General features: G+C 42.0%; 1 protein-coding gene across 2 annotated transcripts in view; it reads left to right on the top strand.

The window, feature by feature from the left end:
• Positions 1-16,314, top strand: part of glsa (glutaminase a) — a 48,235-nt gene that overhangs the window by 10,667 nt on the left and 21,254 nt on the right. Inside the window, exons 2-6 of one of the 2 annotated variants that reach the window (XM_031304792.2) lie at positions 2,491-2,581; positions 3,507-3,625; positions 10,825-10,954; positions 11,483-11,562; positions 16,023-16,186. In XM_031304792.2, the coding sequence (XP_031160652.1) occupies positions 2,491-2,581; positions 3,507-3,625; positions 10,825-10,954; positions 11,483-11,562; positions 16,023-16,186 (584 nt within the window). Of the gene's footprint in view, positions 1-2,484; positions 2,582-3,506; positions 3,626-10,824; positions 10,955-11,482; positions 11,563-16,022; positions 16,187-16,314 lie in introns of both variants that reach the window. The other variant, XM_031304791.2, reaches the window with a different exon arrangement.

Genomic DNA, 16,314 nt, shown 5'->3' with positions numbered 1-16,314 from the left:
AGGATGTCTTTGTCATGACAACTTGACATAATGTCATCCTGTTTAATGTCAAGTTGTCTTAAATAAGGACACTCCAAAGAAATGTAATGTCAAGTTGTCATGTCAAATACATCTTCTGGTAATGTCATCCTGATTAATGTCAAGTTGTTATTACAAAGACATCCCTAACAAATGTAATGTCAACTTGTCGTGACCAAGATAACTTCTGGTAATGTCACTTTGATTCATGTCAAGTTGTCATAATCGAGACAACCCAAACAATGTCAACTTGTCATGACAAAAACCGAATGACACTTAATGACAGAAGTCCTAAACGTTTGTGACTGGTTTATAACGTTTGACACGTTCATGACTGTGTCATGTCACAATTATGTCGATACCTTCAAGTAAAGTGTTGCCAGAGTTTCATTCTGGGGTCAAAGGGTTTGGGATTAATTTCCTCTTGCAAACACGATGCGGGGAGTTGTTTTAAGTAGCTTACATGGTCATCTTTACACATCAACACATTTCCTGGCTGGTATTCTAGCAAAAATACACATTTAACAGTCAACATTGCAGTGGCTTTATGGCAGCATATTAACCTATGGAAAATAGGGCTGGGTACCGAATTCATTACTTTTTTGGCACCGGCCGAATTGCCTCCTTAGTATCGAGTAATCAAAAAATGCCTCGTCGTTCCCTACCAAAATTCAATCTCTAAGGAGGAGTAAATCTCATTAGCGTCAGTGAGCCAATCAGCACGCAACATGCTTCTACCAAGATCTAATAATGTCTGTAATTGGCTGTCTAACGTTACACGTCGTAGAGACACGCAGGAAAAAACTACGTTACACAGAGACGGCTCACGTAGTAGCAGCTGGAAAATGAATACAAATTTGTTAATTTTATATAATTTTTATAAAATCAGTATCGGGGGGAAAAAGTATCGTTCAGGAACCGGTGTCGAAGTCACGGTATCGAGCTTAACAGTGACCGCTCCCACTTTTTTAACGGCTCTGGTTCTTGGAAGTGTTTTTCCCCGTTCAGTTGTTCCATGGAATTCCATGGTTTCAAAAAGTTTTACATCTGGAACCAAGCCAACCAGCTACGAGAGGAATCGTGACCATAAAACATTTGATTCGGTGCGGAATTTTTTTTTTAAAAGGCAAACGCGCAAGACTGTGTACAGAAACTATCATAGACTTCAATGGTAGAAGCTCGATCTAGCCGTTCACGGTTTCGCGGGTATGGAAAACACTTCCACGGTAACAGCGAGTTGGACCATAGAGAGGCGAAGTCCCTCCCCGTCCGGTGGACCTCATGGAACCTTAATTCGGAAAAAAACATGAACGGTAGTGAACGGGGAGAGGGAAATTCTTTTTTTGATCCCGTTTTGAATTGAGCAATGGATTACAAATATGATGTTCGTCAATTAAAAAGATACATTTTTCAACCGAAGAAAGTCCCAGTTAGCCGTAGGTTTGTGATATGACCACTTAGTTTTGTGTGAAACCGCTCAGTGAACTACATCTCTCGTCTCACACAATTTACGTCACGTTACGTACTCAACTTGCCTCGCTGGCTAGCTAGCTTAGCTCTGTTCCACAACACATGTAACGTTAGCTTACCTGATGTGTTTTATCCAGTGAAGCGTTTTCAGCAGATAAGCGAAAGAACAAGCAGGATCCTCTGCTCATTTCAGTAATGTTACATCCCCGGTACGATACACAGAGACATCGTAGTTTCAGCACGACGTCATCCATGCGACTTTGAAGTGTGTAGTCTTTCTAATTTACGTATTTTCACAGTCTTAGACTTCAACAGTTTAACAATAAACAGAGTTTCTTGACTCGCAAAATGATCTATTAAACTGATGAACGTCATACGTGTAATCCATGGCTCAATTCAAACGGGATGAAAAAAATTATAATTATCTCTCCATTGACTCTCGAAAGATAGGTCCCATGGACCGGTAGTAGAATGGCGTGACTTTGGCTCTCTATTCACAGACGTCGCTTAGGATTGTGGGTAGTGTAGTGTTTCTCCAAAAGATCGCAACGAAAACATGTTTTTTCCTAAAACAAGGTTGATTTCATACGGACTCCTAGCTTCTACAGGAGCAGAAACGTTCGTTTCACAACCACGTAGCTCGTGGTCAGTCTGCCTCGGATGGTTTAGACATTACGGCTGATAATCAAAATCCTTATGGAGAAAATGAACGGGATTTTTTTACTTCCGGAACCCCACTGTACCCAGCCCTAAATGGAAAAGTACATGTGCAGTACAAGTCTTCCCCGCAGGTTATAATCCTGAACTAAGGTCAGTTATTACTCACTGCTTCTCCTTACAGTCAAAAAGCTTCTTTTTTCCCCCCCCCTCTCCTCCCTCTGCTTCAGTTCCCCTTTCCATGTTCCCACCACGGCAGGGCCTCACTGTCGAGTTGCGTGTCTCACCTTTCTGTCTTGTGTGTTTTTTATTTATTTATTTCTTTCTAATTTCCTGCAGGAGAAGGAAGGCAGGCATCCTGCCCAGCCTGGAGGACCTGCTGTTCTACACCATCGCAGAGGGCCAGGAAAAAATCCCAGCGCACAAATTCACAACGGTGAGTCCTCGGGAGCCAAAGGATCACTGAGGATTTACGTTAGGGCGTACTGCTGCACAATGTATCGTTTTTGTACCGTATCGCGATATCAACCGGCGCATTGAACGCATCGCGGAAGGCTGCGACACATTGCAAAAGACACTCTGAGATTTCTGGTGTTAGAAAATATCAGCAGAAAAACTGCACTTTAAAAATGTAACTGTCACTCTTTCTTCTTTCGTGCTGCCTTTTTTATATTCAATTAAATGTTGAATTTGTTGAAAATGATTTCCTTTCGTTGTTTAATTCAACGAGCAGTATGTTGTATTTTAGCAGAATGCTGAAACACTTCAATATCTGTTTATTTGTCGTGAGTAATATCATTACCGCCATATTCAGCAACGTTATCACATATTTTCCTCAGATGGTGGCAGCCCTGATAACACATTGGGCCCTATGTTGCACCCGGCGCAGCGCAGCGCAAAGCCCGAGGCAAGTGTCTTTGCTAGTTTAAGACCGACGCAATTGTCAATTTCCCGTCCAGCGCCCGCGTCGTTTAAATAGCAAATGCTATTTATTTTACTTATTGAGGAATTTCATACCGGAATGTGGGCGAGCCGTTTTCAGGCAAGGTGCTGTCGGTGGGAGAGAGAGCTCCATTTGGAGTGAAATGTTATTTTTTTTAAATTTGTTATACATCTTTTACACACACAAGCAACTATATAACATACTGAATAAATGGAGAAAAATCTCCAAAAGCATAATAGGGGCTCTTTAAGAGCAGCAAATCCTTGTCGATCTGGTTGAATTATGAGCAGGATAACTCCTCTTGTTAGGCCCTACAGGAGCCTCCCGCTCACGGCTCATAGATTTATTGATTTGCTGCCAGGCTGTCTTAATCCTGATGTCCACACCCCCACCCCCTCTTCCACTCCTCTCGGTGCAGGCTCTCAAAGCCACGGGGCTTCGTACGGGAGACCCTCGGCTGAAAGAATGCATGGAGATGCTGAAGGTTACGGTTAAGACGACGTCTGACGGAGCACTGGACCGACACCTCTTCAAAAAGTAGGTTTTTATTTTATTTTTTTCCTTTTCCTATGTATTTCTTTTGCACTATTGCCTTGGAAAAGGCAGCACAGTTAAAAAAACAACGTGACGGCGCAAAAGACAGACGCTTCAGCTTTCTGCTGCATGAAGAAATGAACACTCTAGCTGTCATGGTTTTCTATTTTAGATCGATTTTAACAGGATTGTGTAAACAACGGCTTGGGTTACAGCTAATGGGGGGGGGGGGTGTCACTGAAACGGCCCATTTGTGTGACGTCCTGTTGTGTCCTTTATTTTTCACAACTAACTGTTTTCCGTCAGATTGTTTAAAGGTCTCGGCGTTTCCGACCGCACTTGAAGGCAGCTTCGCGGACAGATCGACTGTGCTTTGTCGTTTGGCAAAGAGTCAGCTGTTCCAAAAACTCCCGGGCAGTTCAGTGCTTGCGTTTTGGTGTTTTTAAAACTTTCTTGTGGCAGCGTAGGCCGTGATGTTTCCCATTTACTGTACGGGAATCTCACACCGCCTCCAAACTAGGGCTGGGAAATATATCGATATTATATCGATATCGTGATATGAGACTAGATATCGTCTTAGATTTTGGATATCGTAAAATCGCAATATATTGAGTGTGGTCGTTTCCTGGTTTTGAAGGCTGCATTAGAATAAAGTGGTGTAATTTTCTGAACTCAACAGACTGTTCTAGCTGTTCTATCATTTGCCTTTACACGCTTTGTCATTAAATCAACATTTCTGATGATTATTATCAGAAAATTTCATTGTGTAAATAATTTCGTTAAATCACCAATTGTCAACACTACAATATCGTCGCAATATCGACATCAAGGTATTTGGTCAAGAATATCGTGATATTTGATTTTCTCGCCCAATCCTGCTCCAAACACACTGACAAGTCTGATCGCCGATTAACACGATTGGCCACCGCAGCTTGACGTCCGGTTGCGTTTCTTCAAAAGTCGTGAGTCGGTCTCAAATTTTCGCAGTAGGCCCGCTGTGTTTTTTTTTTTTTTTTTGCGTGTTCCCCCGGCGGCAAACCTAGCGGCAGCCTAAAAGCATTGACCCCCATTCAAATTGAATGGAAAGTCCTGCGTTTTTTCACCGGATGGTCTGACCGACGACGCAGGCTGTAGCTATGTTTCTATCCACTTGTCAATCGAATTATCTGAAGTGTCGCTAAAAACATTTCATGCGAATAACGCGGGGGAAAGTGTGTCGGCTTTAAAGCGAATAAAAACCTGTGCGTAATGACGTCATATTGCTGTTTTGCGGTCATATTGGTACATGGAATAGATTTGAGACATTTTAAGGGGGTTTCCATTCATTTTCACACCGAATCGCACAACATTCAAGCTAACGTTTGCGAACAACGTCTGCCGGCCAAAATGGATCGCGCCGTCTACCCACAAATGATGAATGTTGCACAAGTTGTAATAGTGCTTATGTGCCAGCTGATTGCGACATATAAAGCTATAATAAGACAACAGCGACGCTATGAAATCACTGCTATGATGATGCAGATGTGAGTTCTTGATAAATAATGGCATTTCTTCGATTTTTGCTGTCTAAAATAGCCGTTATATTTCGCTCGTCACTTGAATTTAAAAAGCCTCTCGTCTCCTTGTTCGTCCACTTGTATCTGTCTTTGAAAATACGTCGGAAATATGTGTCGGACATGACCTAAATCATCATCTTCTTACTTTTATGGCTGGTCGCAGCCATAAAATGACCTAAAACGTAATCACTGTTCATTATTTCTTCGGCAAAAAAACGTTTCCATCCGATTAGATCGAACGTACAAACTTTGTCGATATTCCTGAAATTCAATCGAATTTTGCAGTTTCCATGAGGCATTTTTTCATTCAATATTACATAATTCGCATAAAAACTTAAAGTGATATCCTGCTTTCTGTTTCACCTTTTTTTTTTATCAGCAACAATCACTCGTCGCAGTCTATCATGAGTTGTTCATGCTGGTCAGAGTCCTGTGCCCTCCCCCGCAGCAGAAATGGGTCACCGCATCTCATTCAATTATTCATCACCCCTCAGTTTGCACGTCATCGGCATCTTGTCGAGGTTTTACATCCAGCTGGATTCAAGAGCTGTGTGTTGGGGGGGGGGGGGGGGGCAAGGACACTTAATATATATTATTTACTGTTATAAGTTTAGCTTTAATAAAACTCCATGAAGCATTCAAATATACCTTAACACCGCCATCTTCAGACCATGACACCAAATGCACAGTTTGGGGCGTGCGTCAGAAATTATAAAATGTCTACGTATATGTAGACATTTGTATTTTGTTGATGTGACATCTTTGTTCAACGTTAACAGAAACTATGTTAATTTGTTCAGGGATCTGATGAGAGTTTAAAGGGTAACTTTTGGTTTATTTTCAACCTAGACCCTATTTCCCCATGCATCTGTGTCTAATAGACTGATGTGAACAAAAACCTTTTTTGAAAGTGGTCCAGTACGCCGCGATCCGAGCTGCAATGTAACCTAATGGGGCAATTGTGCACCCTTCGATTTGTGTCACTGACGGGCTCAGATTGTTTTTAAAAGTGTCTGACAACATTATCAATCTCACGAGGTGACTTCTTGTCCGAAGACAGCGGTGTGGAGAGTTGAGTCGGGGGGGGGAAAGAGTTCTGTCAGATGTTGTTTCAGAGTATGCTACAGAAATGATGGGCTTGTGTGTTATCCAAAAGATTTTCAGTGCCGTGGCTCAATATTTAAATGATTTTGACGTCGATGTGGATGAGGTCAATATTCGTATTCATTTGAGCCAGTGTCTTTAGCTGCAGACTGTTGTACGTCCCGGTGTTGAATTCCTCTACAGTGAAATACAGTCACACTTTTACACCGTTTTAGCTGTCAGCATTTTACCCGTGTTTAAGCCAGCTAACGTTACTAGCTCGCGGTAGGCTAATGTTACCGGCTGTGTAATGGTAGCTAGAAAAATTGCATCGCGATTAATAAAAAAACAAATCTGAACCGATTGTAATCTTTACACATCAGGGTTCAACAATAAGGGTTACCCGATGGCCCAGGGCAAGTAAAACGCCATGTCGGGCAAGTAACTATAGCAACCTACTTGCCCGTTCGGGCATCATGGTATAATAACTTATCGACCGTAAGAAAGACCGTAGCTCCCAAGACTGCGGCCGCATGTATGCGAGAACGCGACTGTCTTTATAATCTATCTTTTTAATAAACTGTCTGTACACTTACAAAGTTCTCAATGCTTCGGTTAACATTTAGGGACCCTCATTACGCTACCGTTGAAGTGTGGTGATATTTTGAGCCTTTTTAGTGGTACAAAATAGCGATTTGTTTTTACTTTCCCTGTGCCCCGAATACTAGCATTGTAAGCTAATCAGCGGTCCGCGCTAGCTTGTTTCAAGCTACAAACGCATTCGATTAGCATGAAAACATGTCCCGGAGAGCGACAGAGTGGGTACACATCTGTTATTAACCCCTAGTTTCGTTTTGCGCCGGAATTGTCCTTTAACACCTTTAACCGCCCTGGTATTACAGCCCCCATAGGAAACAATGCTGAGACAGAACAGGGTGACAGCTCGGGTGAGAGTTGGGACATATGAGAGCTGACCAGGGAGCTGAATCCAGACCCCGGCCGCCGCCACCCCTGGCTTGAATCCATCACATCCACTCCTCCCTGGGCTTATTTATAGAGCTCGGCGTCACAGAGGCAAGCACGTGAGCGAGTGGGCGGGCGAAGTGTAGCGTGTGTTTCCTCTGCAGGCGTCCCATGCTACAGGGATTAGACGGCACACGGCTTGATGCAGAGAGATAGCTGAGACACAAATCTCTCCAAGGCACAGCTTCTACCACACCGCCTTTTTATTATGTGAAGCTGTGTGTTTTGTGGACAAAATCTAGAAAGCCCTGACAACATTTTGGAGAAAGAACGATGGAGTGAGGACCTGTACTGTACAAATGGTGTGTGTGTGTGTGTGTTGTTTTCTACTATTTATTCTAACCCCCACGCCTTTGGGAAACCAGGAAAAATGTCGCTGCAGTGAAAGATCGACACAGTCGACCGCAAAACAAAATGAAATGATAATCATTTCCAACATTCTTTCATTGAACAAATTGAACATTGAATTGAACGTGAAAGGCACCGCTTAAAAAGAGAATGACAGTAACATTTTAACGTGCAGTTTTCAACAGATTTTTTCTTTCAACTAACACAAAATGTGCGTCCATCGCGATATGTTGCAACCTTTCGCGATGTGTATATTGCCCAAGTTGATATTGTGATGACGATAAAACAAAACTATATATTGTGCAGCCCTAGCACTGATCCAGAAACGCCAACAGGTTCCCAAAAGACAGCACTAGTTTAATCCAGTAGCAGATGTCTCACAGTGGCAGCTGGTGTGTGAAGAGCCGGACCAGTTGAGCTCGCAAGATTTATGACACAGAAGAGTCTGAAGCCAGTGGGATGATTCGTTTTTATCAGATACGTTTTAGAACCGAGACTCCCCAACTTCAGAGTAACTTCCTGTCTCTGTGTCCCGTCGGTTTTTCCACTGCCACGCCTTACTAGCGGCAGGTCCTGGGTGCAACAATTCCAGTGGGAGAAGTGAACACAGATTATGAGCGATTCTTTCGCCCCGTAGTCACCAAAGTAAATGTTGGAGCCGTTCTTCACAAGCCACATATCTCCCAGAACCTTCTGACAATAAAATGGCAATTTTCAGACGGAAACATCAGGAGAAAGTTAACTTTGTTCGAGCCCTGTTTCTCAGGAACCAACTCTCGCGAGATCTGGCGACACAGATACGGTAACGTCGACTAACGTTTACGAAAGCCTAGACAAAAATAATTTCCGCAAATGCTAGATATGGCTTTTAGCTGTGTAAATATCTAACGTTGGCAAAAAGAAAATGTAAATTATGCAAATATAACTGTTCATCCGTCCACACGAAGGTTCATTACATTTTCAAGTGAGGACACGCCCGTTTAGGAGACAGGAAGTGTGTACGGTTTCATACCATTGGGGTAGCGTGAAACCCGCTGTCTTTAGTTATAGATAGGGCTGCACAATAAATCGCAATTTTATCAGAATCACAATATGGACTAGTGCATTATCCAAATCGCATAGCATATTTGTTAAAGGCAAAATATGTGTCAAACCATTCTGAATGAAGTATTGTGGTGCTGCAGAGACGTCCCAGCCTATAAATCCTATCCTACAGACTAAAGAAAACATCTTTGTTTGGTACAGATCCTCGCAAATATCAATTACTAGAGAGAATAAAGATACAATAAATGACCATTCCCTCCAATATCGTGAGTTGTATCCCAATTGCAATATCAGTCAAAATAACCGCAATTAGATATGTTCCTTATATCAGGTAGCCCTACATTTTTGGGTTTTATGCAAAGGCTTTAACATTAAAACATCAAACAAGTGAGCCACAGTGTTTTGTTTGGAGAAATAAGCACCTATCCAGAACACACAGAAACCAAGTTATTCCCACCTTCAACTGCGTCCTTGTTATTAGTGGTGTGACGGACAATAGTTGATGCGTGGGCCGTACGGATCAGCACTCATGCATCTGAACCTGCGGATTATTTGCAAAGTTTAACCCTAATGATAGTGTGAAATTTTTACTGTCGCTGTTACTTGAAGTAGGCTGATAAATCTCTATGGAGGGTTGTTGTATAAAAGATACAAGCAACGCAATTTCAGCGGCAGTTGGTAGTTGATGTACCCGAGAATAGGGTGCTTAAAGCAAGCATTGCTGCATGTGACGCTAGTTAACACTAACGTTAACACTAACGTTAACACTGGCAGCAGGTAACGTTAGCCTACCATTAGCTATAACTGGCTTTAACACGTTTAAAATGCGGACAACTAAACGGTTTAAAAGTGTGACTGTATTTCACTCTAGAGGATTCCAACACCAGGACGTACAACAGTCTGCAGCTAAAGACACAAACTAGTACTATAGTCACTGCTGATGTCGGAAAAACAACACAGACGGGACTAAATGGTGCGTTTACTTGAAACTGGTAAACCTCATGATGCATTCAGTTATTGTAAAATACTCTTTTCTCATCGGTTTGTCGTTTAACAGCAATTTACTGGTGAAAAAGGTTATTATTGTTGTAAGTTATTAATACTAGTGATGCACCGAAATGAAAATTCTGGGCCGAAACCTAAAATTTAGGATGCACTGGGCCGGAAACCGAAAATGACTTATCTTTTAAACCCATTTTAAGATAGTTTCTTTTTTGTATATTTGTATTGTGTATATTTAAGTGATTTAACGAATTTAATGAATCTAAATTGATAAACTACAAACCAATAAAATGATCACACTTTTATTGAAAGTAGCACACCAAAATTTGACAATATATATAAAACACTATTAAATATATTATTTTTCATTCAGTTCTGTAACAATCAAATGTAACAGCTTTTTTGTACCAATAACCCAAATAATGTTAAGTTCTAAGGCAATGAATTATTTTCTCTGTAATGCCACGTGCTTTAGCACTATCATTTGCAAATTTCTTAGCCTTTTCAAAGACTGCGGCGACCGATGGTTTTGGTGTGCTAGTTGGGTTACTTTTAAGCGATGTTGTTGTGATGTACTCTGCAGTTTTTTTTGTCTTTTCGTTTTTTTTGTCTTTTCGGCCGAAATTTCAGTGCATCCCTAGTTGATACATTTTTAAATAAATCATTTGTGTGCTGATCCTTGTCTGGCTTCCACCAGACAAAGCTTAATCCTTTTAGATTGAACAGTAGTCTGGGGAGTCTGCTCTGTATTTTCTACTGCACAAGATCAACGGGCGTAGTTCAAATGACTCTGTACGCAATTGGATCGTCCTTCAACCAATCAGACCAACCATGCCATGTTGAATGTAAACAAAAGGCCGCTTGGTCGCTTCTCTATCGTCATCGTGTTAAACCCGCCAATAGCGCGCCAGGTGGGTAAGCCAGTTTGTGATTGGTTCCCGCAAATTTGTAACGGAAGCAGGATAGATAAAGGTACAGGTTTCCAGCCTGAGCTGCAGGGCGAAATCAAATCGCCGGCAGATCGGGCTGGGTTTACCCAGTCTATGCTGATCCGATCTGTGACGCCAAAACCGAACCGTGAGTTTTGTGATCCGTTGCACCACTACCGGTTATGGGCTAACTGGGTTGTCTTGTCTCCTCTCTCAGGTGTGTCCAGAGCAACATTGTTCTGCTCACCCAGGCGTTCAGGAAGAAGTTTGTCATCCCAGACTTCCAGTCCTTCTGCGCCCACATGGACGAGCTCTATGTCAAAGCCAAAAACATGTCCGGAGGGCAGGTGAGTGAGGGCTGCAGACGATGGTTACAAACTCGTGCATCACTACACATGTTTCCATCCACACGTTTTTATGCGGGATTAAGTAATATCGAATGACAAATGGAAATTCCGCCGGATGCATGTATTTTCCGTTTCCTTCCGCTTTCCTTGTGTTGGAATTTTAAACTCGGGCGGATTTGTGAGGACTATGGTTAACTGCTCCTCAGATCTCTGCAGGATAAATTGAGACAGCTAGCTAGACCGATATCTATCCAATCTGAGTTTTCTCTCGCTCCGTGCGGAACTTAGCGCATTGGATGGTCTGGCGAAGCGAGGCTATTACGCACAGGTTTGTATTCGCTTTTAAGCCATTGGATGGAAACCCACTTTCACCGGCTTGATTCGCATGAATGTTTTTAGCGCAACTTCAGATAATTTGATTGACAAAGTGGATGGAAACATAGCTACTGCCAATATTTGGAACTATTGTGTGGCGTGTAAACCAGCCACGAAACCTGAATGTAAAAGCGGTGTGATGTCATGCTGTAGGTGGCCGACTACATTCCCCAGCTGGCCCGCTTCAGCCCAGACCTGTGGGCCGTCGCTCTGTGCACCGTCGACGGACAGAGGTAATATTGAAATGCTTATTATTCGTGCTGTTATTTTTCACCTGTATGTAATGTACAATGGCTATCTGAGCTGTAATTTATATCATCAAAACTAAATGATGGTGTCTGAGTTTGAATAACTGAGTGGGAAAAAAAAGACTAAGCACATTGGCGGATAATGTGTCAGTGTATTTCAGCCTAGGGCTGTGCAATTGCCTATCGAAATTTAAATCGGGATTACGATTTTGGCTCCCAACGATCACAAAAACAAAGTAATCGAGAAAAAAAGTTGCATGTTATTTTATCTTATTTTTTCTTGTGCTTTCAATAAATGCCACACATTTCCAAAAGTCAATGTATAATCACATTAAATAATCCTGATTTTTAACATTAACCATAACAATCGATTAGGATTTTTTTCCATAATCGAGCGGCCCTGTTCCAGCCACGTCGAATGCAGTAGTATCAGACTGATACCAAACCACAAGCAGGTTAAAGTATTCAATTCAATTCAATTCAATTTTATTTATAGTATCAAATCATAACAAGAGTTATCTCGAGACACTTTACAGATAGAGTAGGTCTAGACCACACTCTATAAAGCCCCAACAATTCCAATAGTTCCCCCAAGAGCAAGCATTAGCAGTGGCTATTGCGACAGTGGCGAGGAAAAACTCCCTTTTAGGAAGAAACCTCGGCAGACCCAGACTCTTGGTGGGCGGTGTCTGACGGTTGGGGTTATGACGGTACAGGATGTAGCGTGGCACAGCAGAGCATGGGTGGACGCGGTGGACGCAGCAGGACGTAGCCGGGCATTGCAGGGAATCGCAGAGCGTAGCAGGGTGTAGCAGGTCCATAGCCACAGCTGCACCCAAGACCCAGGTCTTGGTGTCGCCCTAATCCGAGGCGATGTTCTGGGCGAAGAAGAAACATAAGGACTCTGGGGAGTAAACTCCCCAGAGCTAGGTGAGTAACAAGCACTTCTGAGACAGGATGTGCATAAAAGGAAACAAAAGAAAAGAGCGTGTCATAAGAAGGAACTTCCTCGGCAGTCTAGAATTATAACAGCATAACTAGGAGAGGCACTATATTATTGATTATACGATAGGTAAATCTGATGACTGTAAAGAGAAGCAGAGAAAAGCAGGGGTGCTGTGTCTGCAGCTATACACCCTGCCCCGCCGGTCTAGGCGTTCACTGCAACTCCTCACTCCCTAACTATAAGCTTTATCAAAGAGGAGAGTTTTCAGTTTAGTCTTAAATGTAGCGACGGTGTCTGCCCCCCGAACCCAGATTGGGAGCTGGTTCCACAGGAGAGGAGCCTGATAGCTGAAAGCTCTGCCTCCCATTCTACTTTTAGAGACTCTAGGAACCACAAGTAACTCTGCATTCTGGGAGCGTAGTGCTCTAGTGGGACAATAAGGTACTAAGAGGTCCTCAAGATATGAAGGAGCTTGACCATTTAGAGCTTTATAGGTCAGAAGAAGGATTTTAAATTCAATCCTGGATTTTACAGGAAGCCAATGGAGAGAAGCTAATACAGGAGAAATATGATCTCTTTTCTTAGTTCTTGTCAGAACACGCGCTGCAGCATTCTGGATCAGCTGGAGAGTCCTAACGGACTTATTTGAGCATCCTGATAATAAGGAATTACAGTAGTCCATCCTGGAAGTAACGAATGCATGGACTAGTTTTTCTGCATCGTTTTGAGATAGGATGTTCCTAATTTTAGCAATGTTACGAAGGTGAAAAAAGGCTGTTCTAGAGGTGTGTTTTATATGGGCGTTAAAGGATAGATCCTGATCAAAAATAACTCCTAGATTTCTGACAGTAGTACTGGAGGCCAGGGCAATGCCATCCAGAGTAATTATATCTTCGGCTAATGAGGTTCGTAGGGGTTTGGAGCCCAGGACAATAACTTCGGTTTTGTTTGAGTTTAACATCAGGAAATTGTAGGCCATCCATGATTTTATATCTTTAATGCAAGCTTGAAGTTTAGCTAGCTGGCTGGTTTCGTCTGGCTTGATTGACAGATATAATTGGGTGTCATCCGCATAACAGTGAAAGTTAATTGAGTGTTTCCTAATAATATTGCCTAGAGGAAGCATATATAAGGAGAATAGAATTGGTCCAAGCACTGAGCCTTGAGGAACGCCATGGTTAATTTTAGCGTAATTGGAGGGTTTATTGTTAACATTAACAAATTGCGATCGATCAGAGAAGTAGGACTTAAACCAGTTTAGTGCGATTCCTTTAATGCCAACTAAATGTTCCAGTCTCTGTAAGAGGATGGTATGGTCAATAGTATCGAATGCAGCACTAAGATCTAATAAGACAAGTACGGAGACAAGTCCTTTGTCTGATGCAGTTAGAAGATCGTTAGTGATTTTCACCAGTGCCGTCTCTGTGCTATGATGCTTTCTAAATCCTGACTGAAAGTCCTCAAATAAGCTATTGCTATGTAGAAAATCACATAACTGATTAGCGACTACTTTCTCAAGGATCTTGGAGAGAAAGGGAAGGTTAGATATAGGTCTATAGTTGGCTAAGACCTCAGGATCGAGGGTGGGTTTTTTCAGTAGAGGTTTTATCACAGCTACTTTAAATGACTGCGGTACATAACCTGTCAATAAAGACATATTTATCATATCTAGCAATGAAGTGTTAACCACGGGTAACGCTTCTTTAAGTAGCCTCGTTGGGATGGGGTCCAAGAGACAGGTAGATGGCTTAGCTGAAGAGACCTTTAGCATTAATTGTTGAGGGTTTATAGGATAAAAGCAATCTAAGTATAGGTCAGGTCTAGTCGTTCTTTCTAGCAGTCTGTCAGTTAAAGGTGACCCATTAGAGGTTGGGGGAAAGAGGTGATGAATAGTATCTCTAATTGTTATAATTTTATCGTTAAAGAAACTCATGAAGTCGTCACTACTCAGAGCTATAGGAATAGATGGCTCAATAGAGCTGTGGCTATCTGTCAGCCTGGCTACAGTGCTGAAAAGAAACCTTGGGTTGTTCTTATTTTCTTCTATTAGTGATGAATAGTAGTCTGATCTGGCCTTTCTTAGGGTCTTCCTATAGGTTTTCAGACTGGCTTGCCAGTCTAAACGAGATTCTTCCAGTTTGGTGGAACGCCATTTACTTTCAAGTTTGCGCGAGATTTGCTTTAATTTACGAGTTTGGGAGTTATACCAAGGTGCTAGTTTCCTTTGCTTCATCGTCTTCTTTTTAAGGGGAGCAACAGAGTCTAAAGTCGTCCTTAGGCAGGCCGTAGCATCGTCTACGAAATGATCAATTTGAGAGGGACTAAAGTTTACATAAAGATCCTCTGTTATATTACGGCACGTTAATGAGTTTAGTGCTGTTGGAATATCTTCCTTAAATTTAGCTATAGCACTGTCAGATAGGCTTCTAGCGTAGAAGCTTTTATCTAATTTCGTATAATCGGGTAGTAAGAATTCGAAAGTTATTAAGAAGTGGTCTGATAATAAAGGATTTTGCGGGAATACTATTACGTCTTCAATTTTGATGCCATATGCCAGCACAAGGTCAAGGGTGTGGTTAAAACAGTGCGTGGCCTCGTGCACACTCTGACTGAAACCAATAGAATCTAGTAGTGAGTTGAAAGCAGTACTAAGGCTATTGCTGTCAACGTCCACATGGATATTAAAATCACCTACAATAAGTACTTTGTCTGATTTTAGGACTACACATGATAAAAACTCTGAGAATTCCGATAAAAATTCACAATATGGACCTGGTGCTCGGTAGACAACAACAAATATAATTGGCTGTACTGTTTTCCATGTTGAATGCTGAAGGTTAAGAACGAGATTTTCAAAAGAGTTATAATTTAGTTTAGGTTTAGGATTAATTAACAGGTTTGAGTCAAATATGGCTGCAACTCCCCCCTCCTCGGCCTGAGCCTCTAGGAATTTGAGTATTAATATGAGTGGGAGGAGTGGCTTCATTTAGACTGACATAATCTTCATGGCCCAGCCATGTTTCAGTTAGACAGAATAGATCAATTTGATTATCGGATATCAATTCGTTTACTAGTATTGCTTTAGAAGACAGAGATCTGATATTTAGTAGACCGCATCTAATTTCCCTATCCTGTTCTATCATTGCAGTGGTAGTTGTAATTCCAATTAGGTTGTTAAGCATTGCCCCTTTTTTGGTTACCTGTGGCTGACGTGAACTGGATGCTAAATTGACTATGTTTGCAATCAACTCCTTATTACTTAGGGGATTCAACACTTTGTATGGTCTATTGTTGATTATAACTGGAATAGTACTAGTATTACATGTTACCCTGCAGAAAACATTTTCAGATTCATTCACTTGTAAAGTGCCATTAGGATCAATACCTGGGGGGCATGAATCTGTGATATTTTCAACAGAATGTCAATACTTAACTTTCAGTGTCAAAAGCAAAAAATGCATACCGAAATAAATAAGCCCGTGCCGTGTCTCTTTCTCAGGCACACTGTCGGCGACACCAAGGTTCCTTTCTGTCTGCAGTCTTGTGTGAAGCCGCTGAAATACGCCATCGCCGTGCACGACCATGGCACGGAGTACGTGCACCGCTTCATCGGCAAAGAGCCCAGCGGCCTGCGCTTCAACAAGCTCTTCCTGAATGAGGAAGGTGAGGAAGCAACCACTCCATGTACCCCATCACACACACACACACACACACACACACACACACACACACACACACTCAGTTATATATGTATGCGCTTTCCATGGGCAAAAAGAAAAAAAAAACACCAT

This window comes from Sander lucioperca, chromosome 24, assembly GCF_008315115.2.
Source record: "Sander lucioperca isolate FBNREF2018 chromosome 24, SLUC_FBN_1.2, whole genome shotgun sequence".
Taxonomy (NCBI): domain Eukaryota; kingdom Metazoa; phylum Chordata; class Actinopteri; order Perciformes; family Percidae; genus Sander; species Sander lucioperca.
Note: the sequence above shows the minus strand (reverse complement) of the source record. Positions and strands in the feature narration are given on the sequence as shown.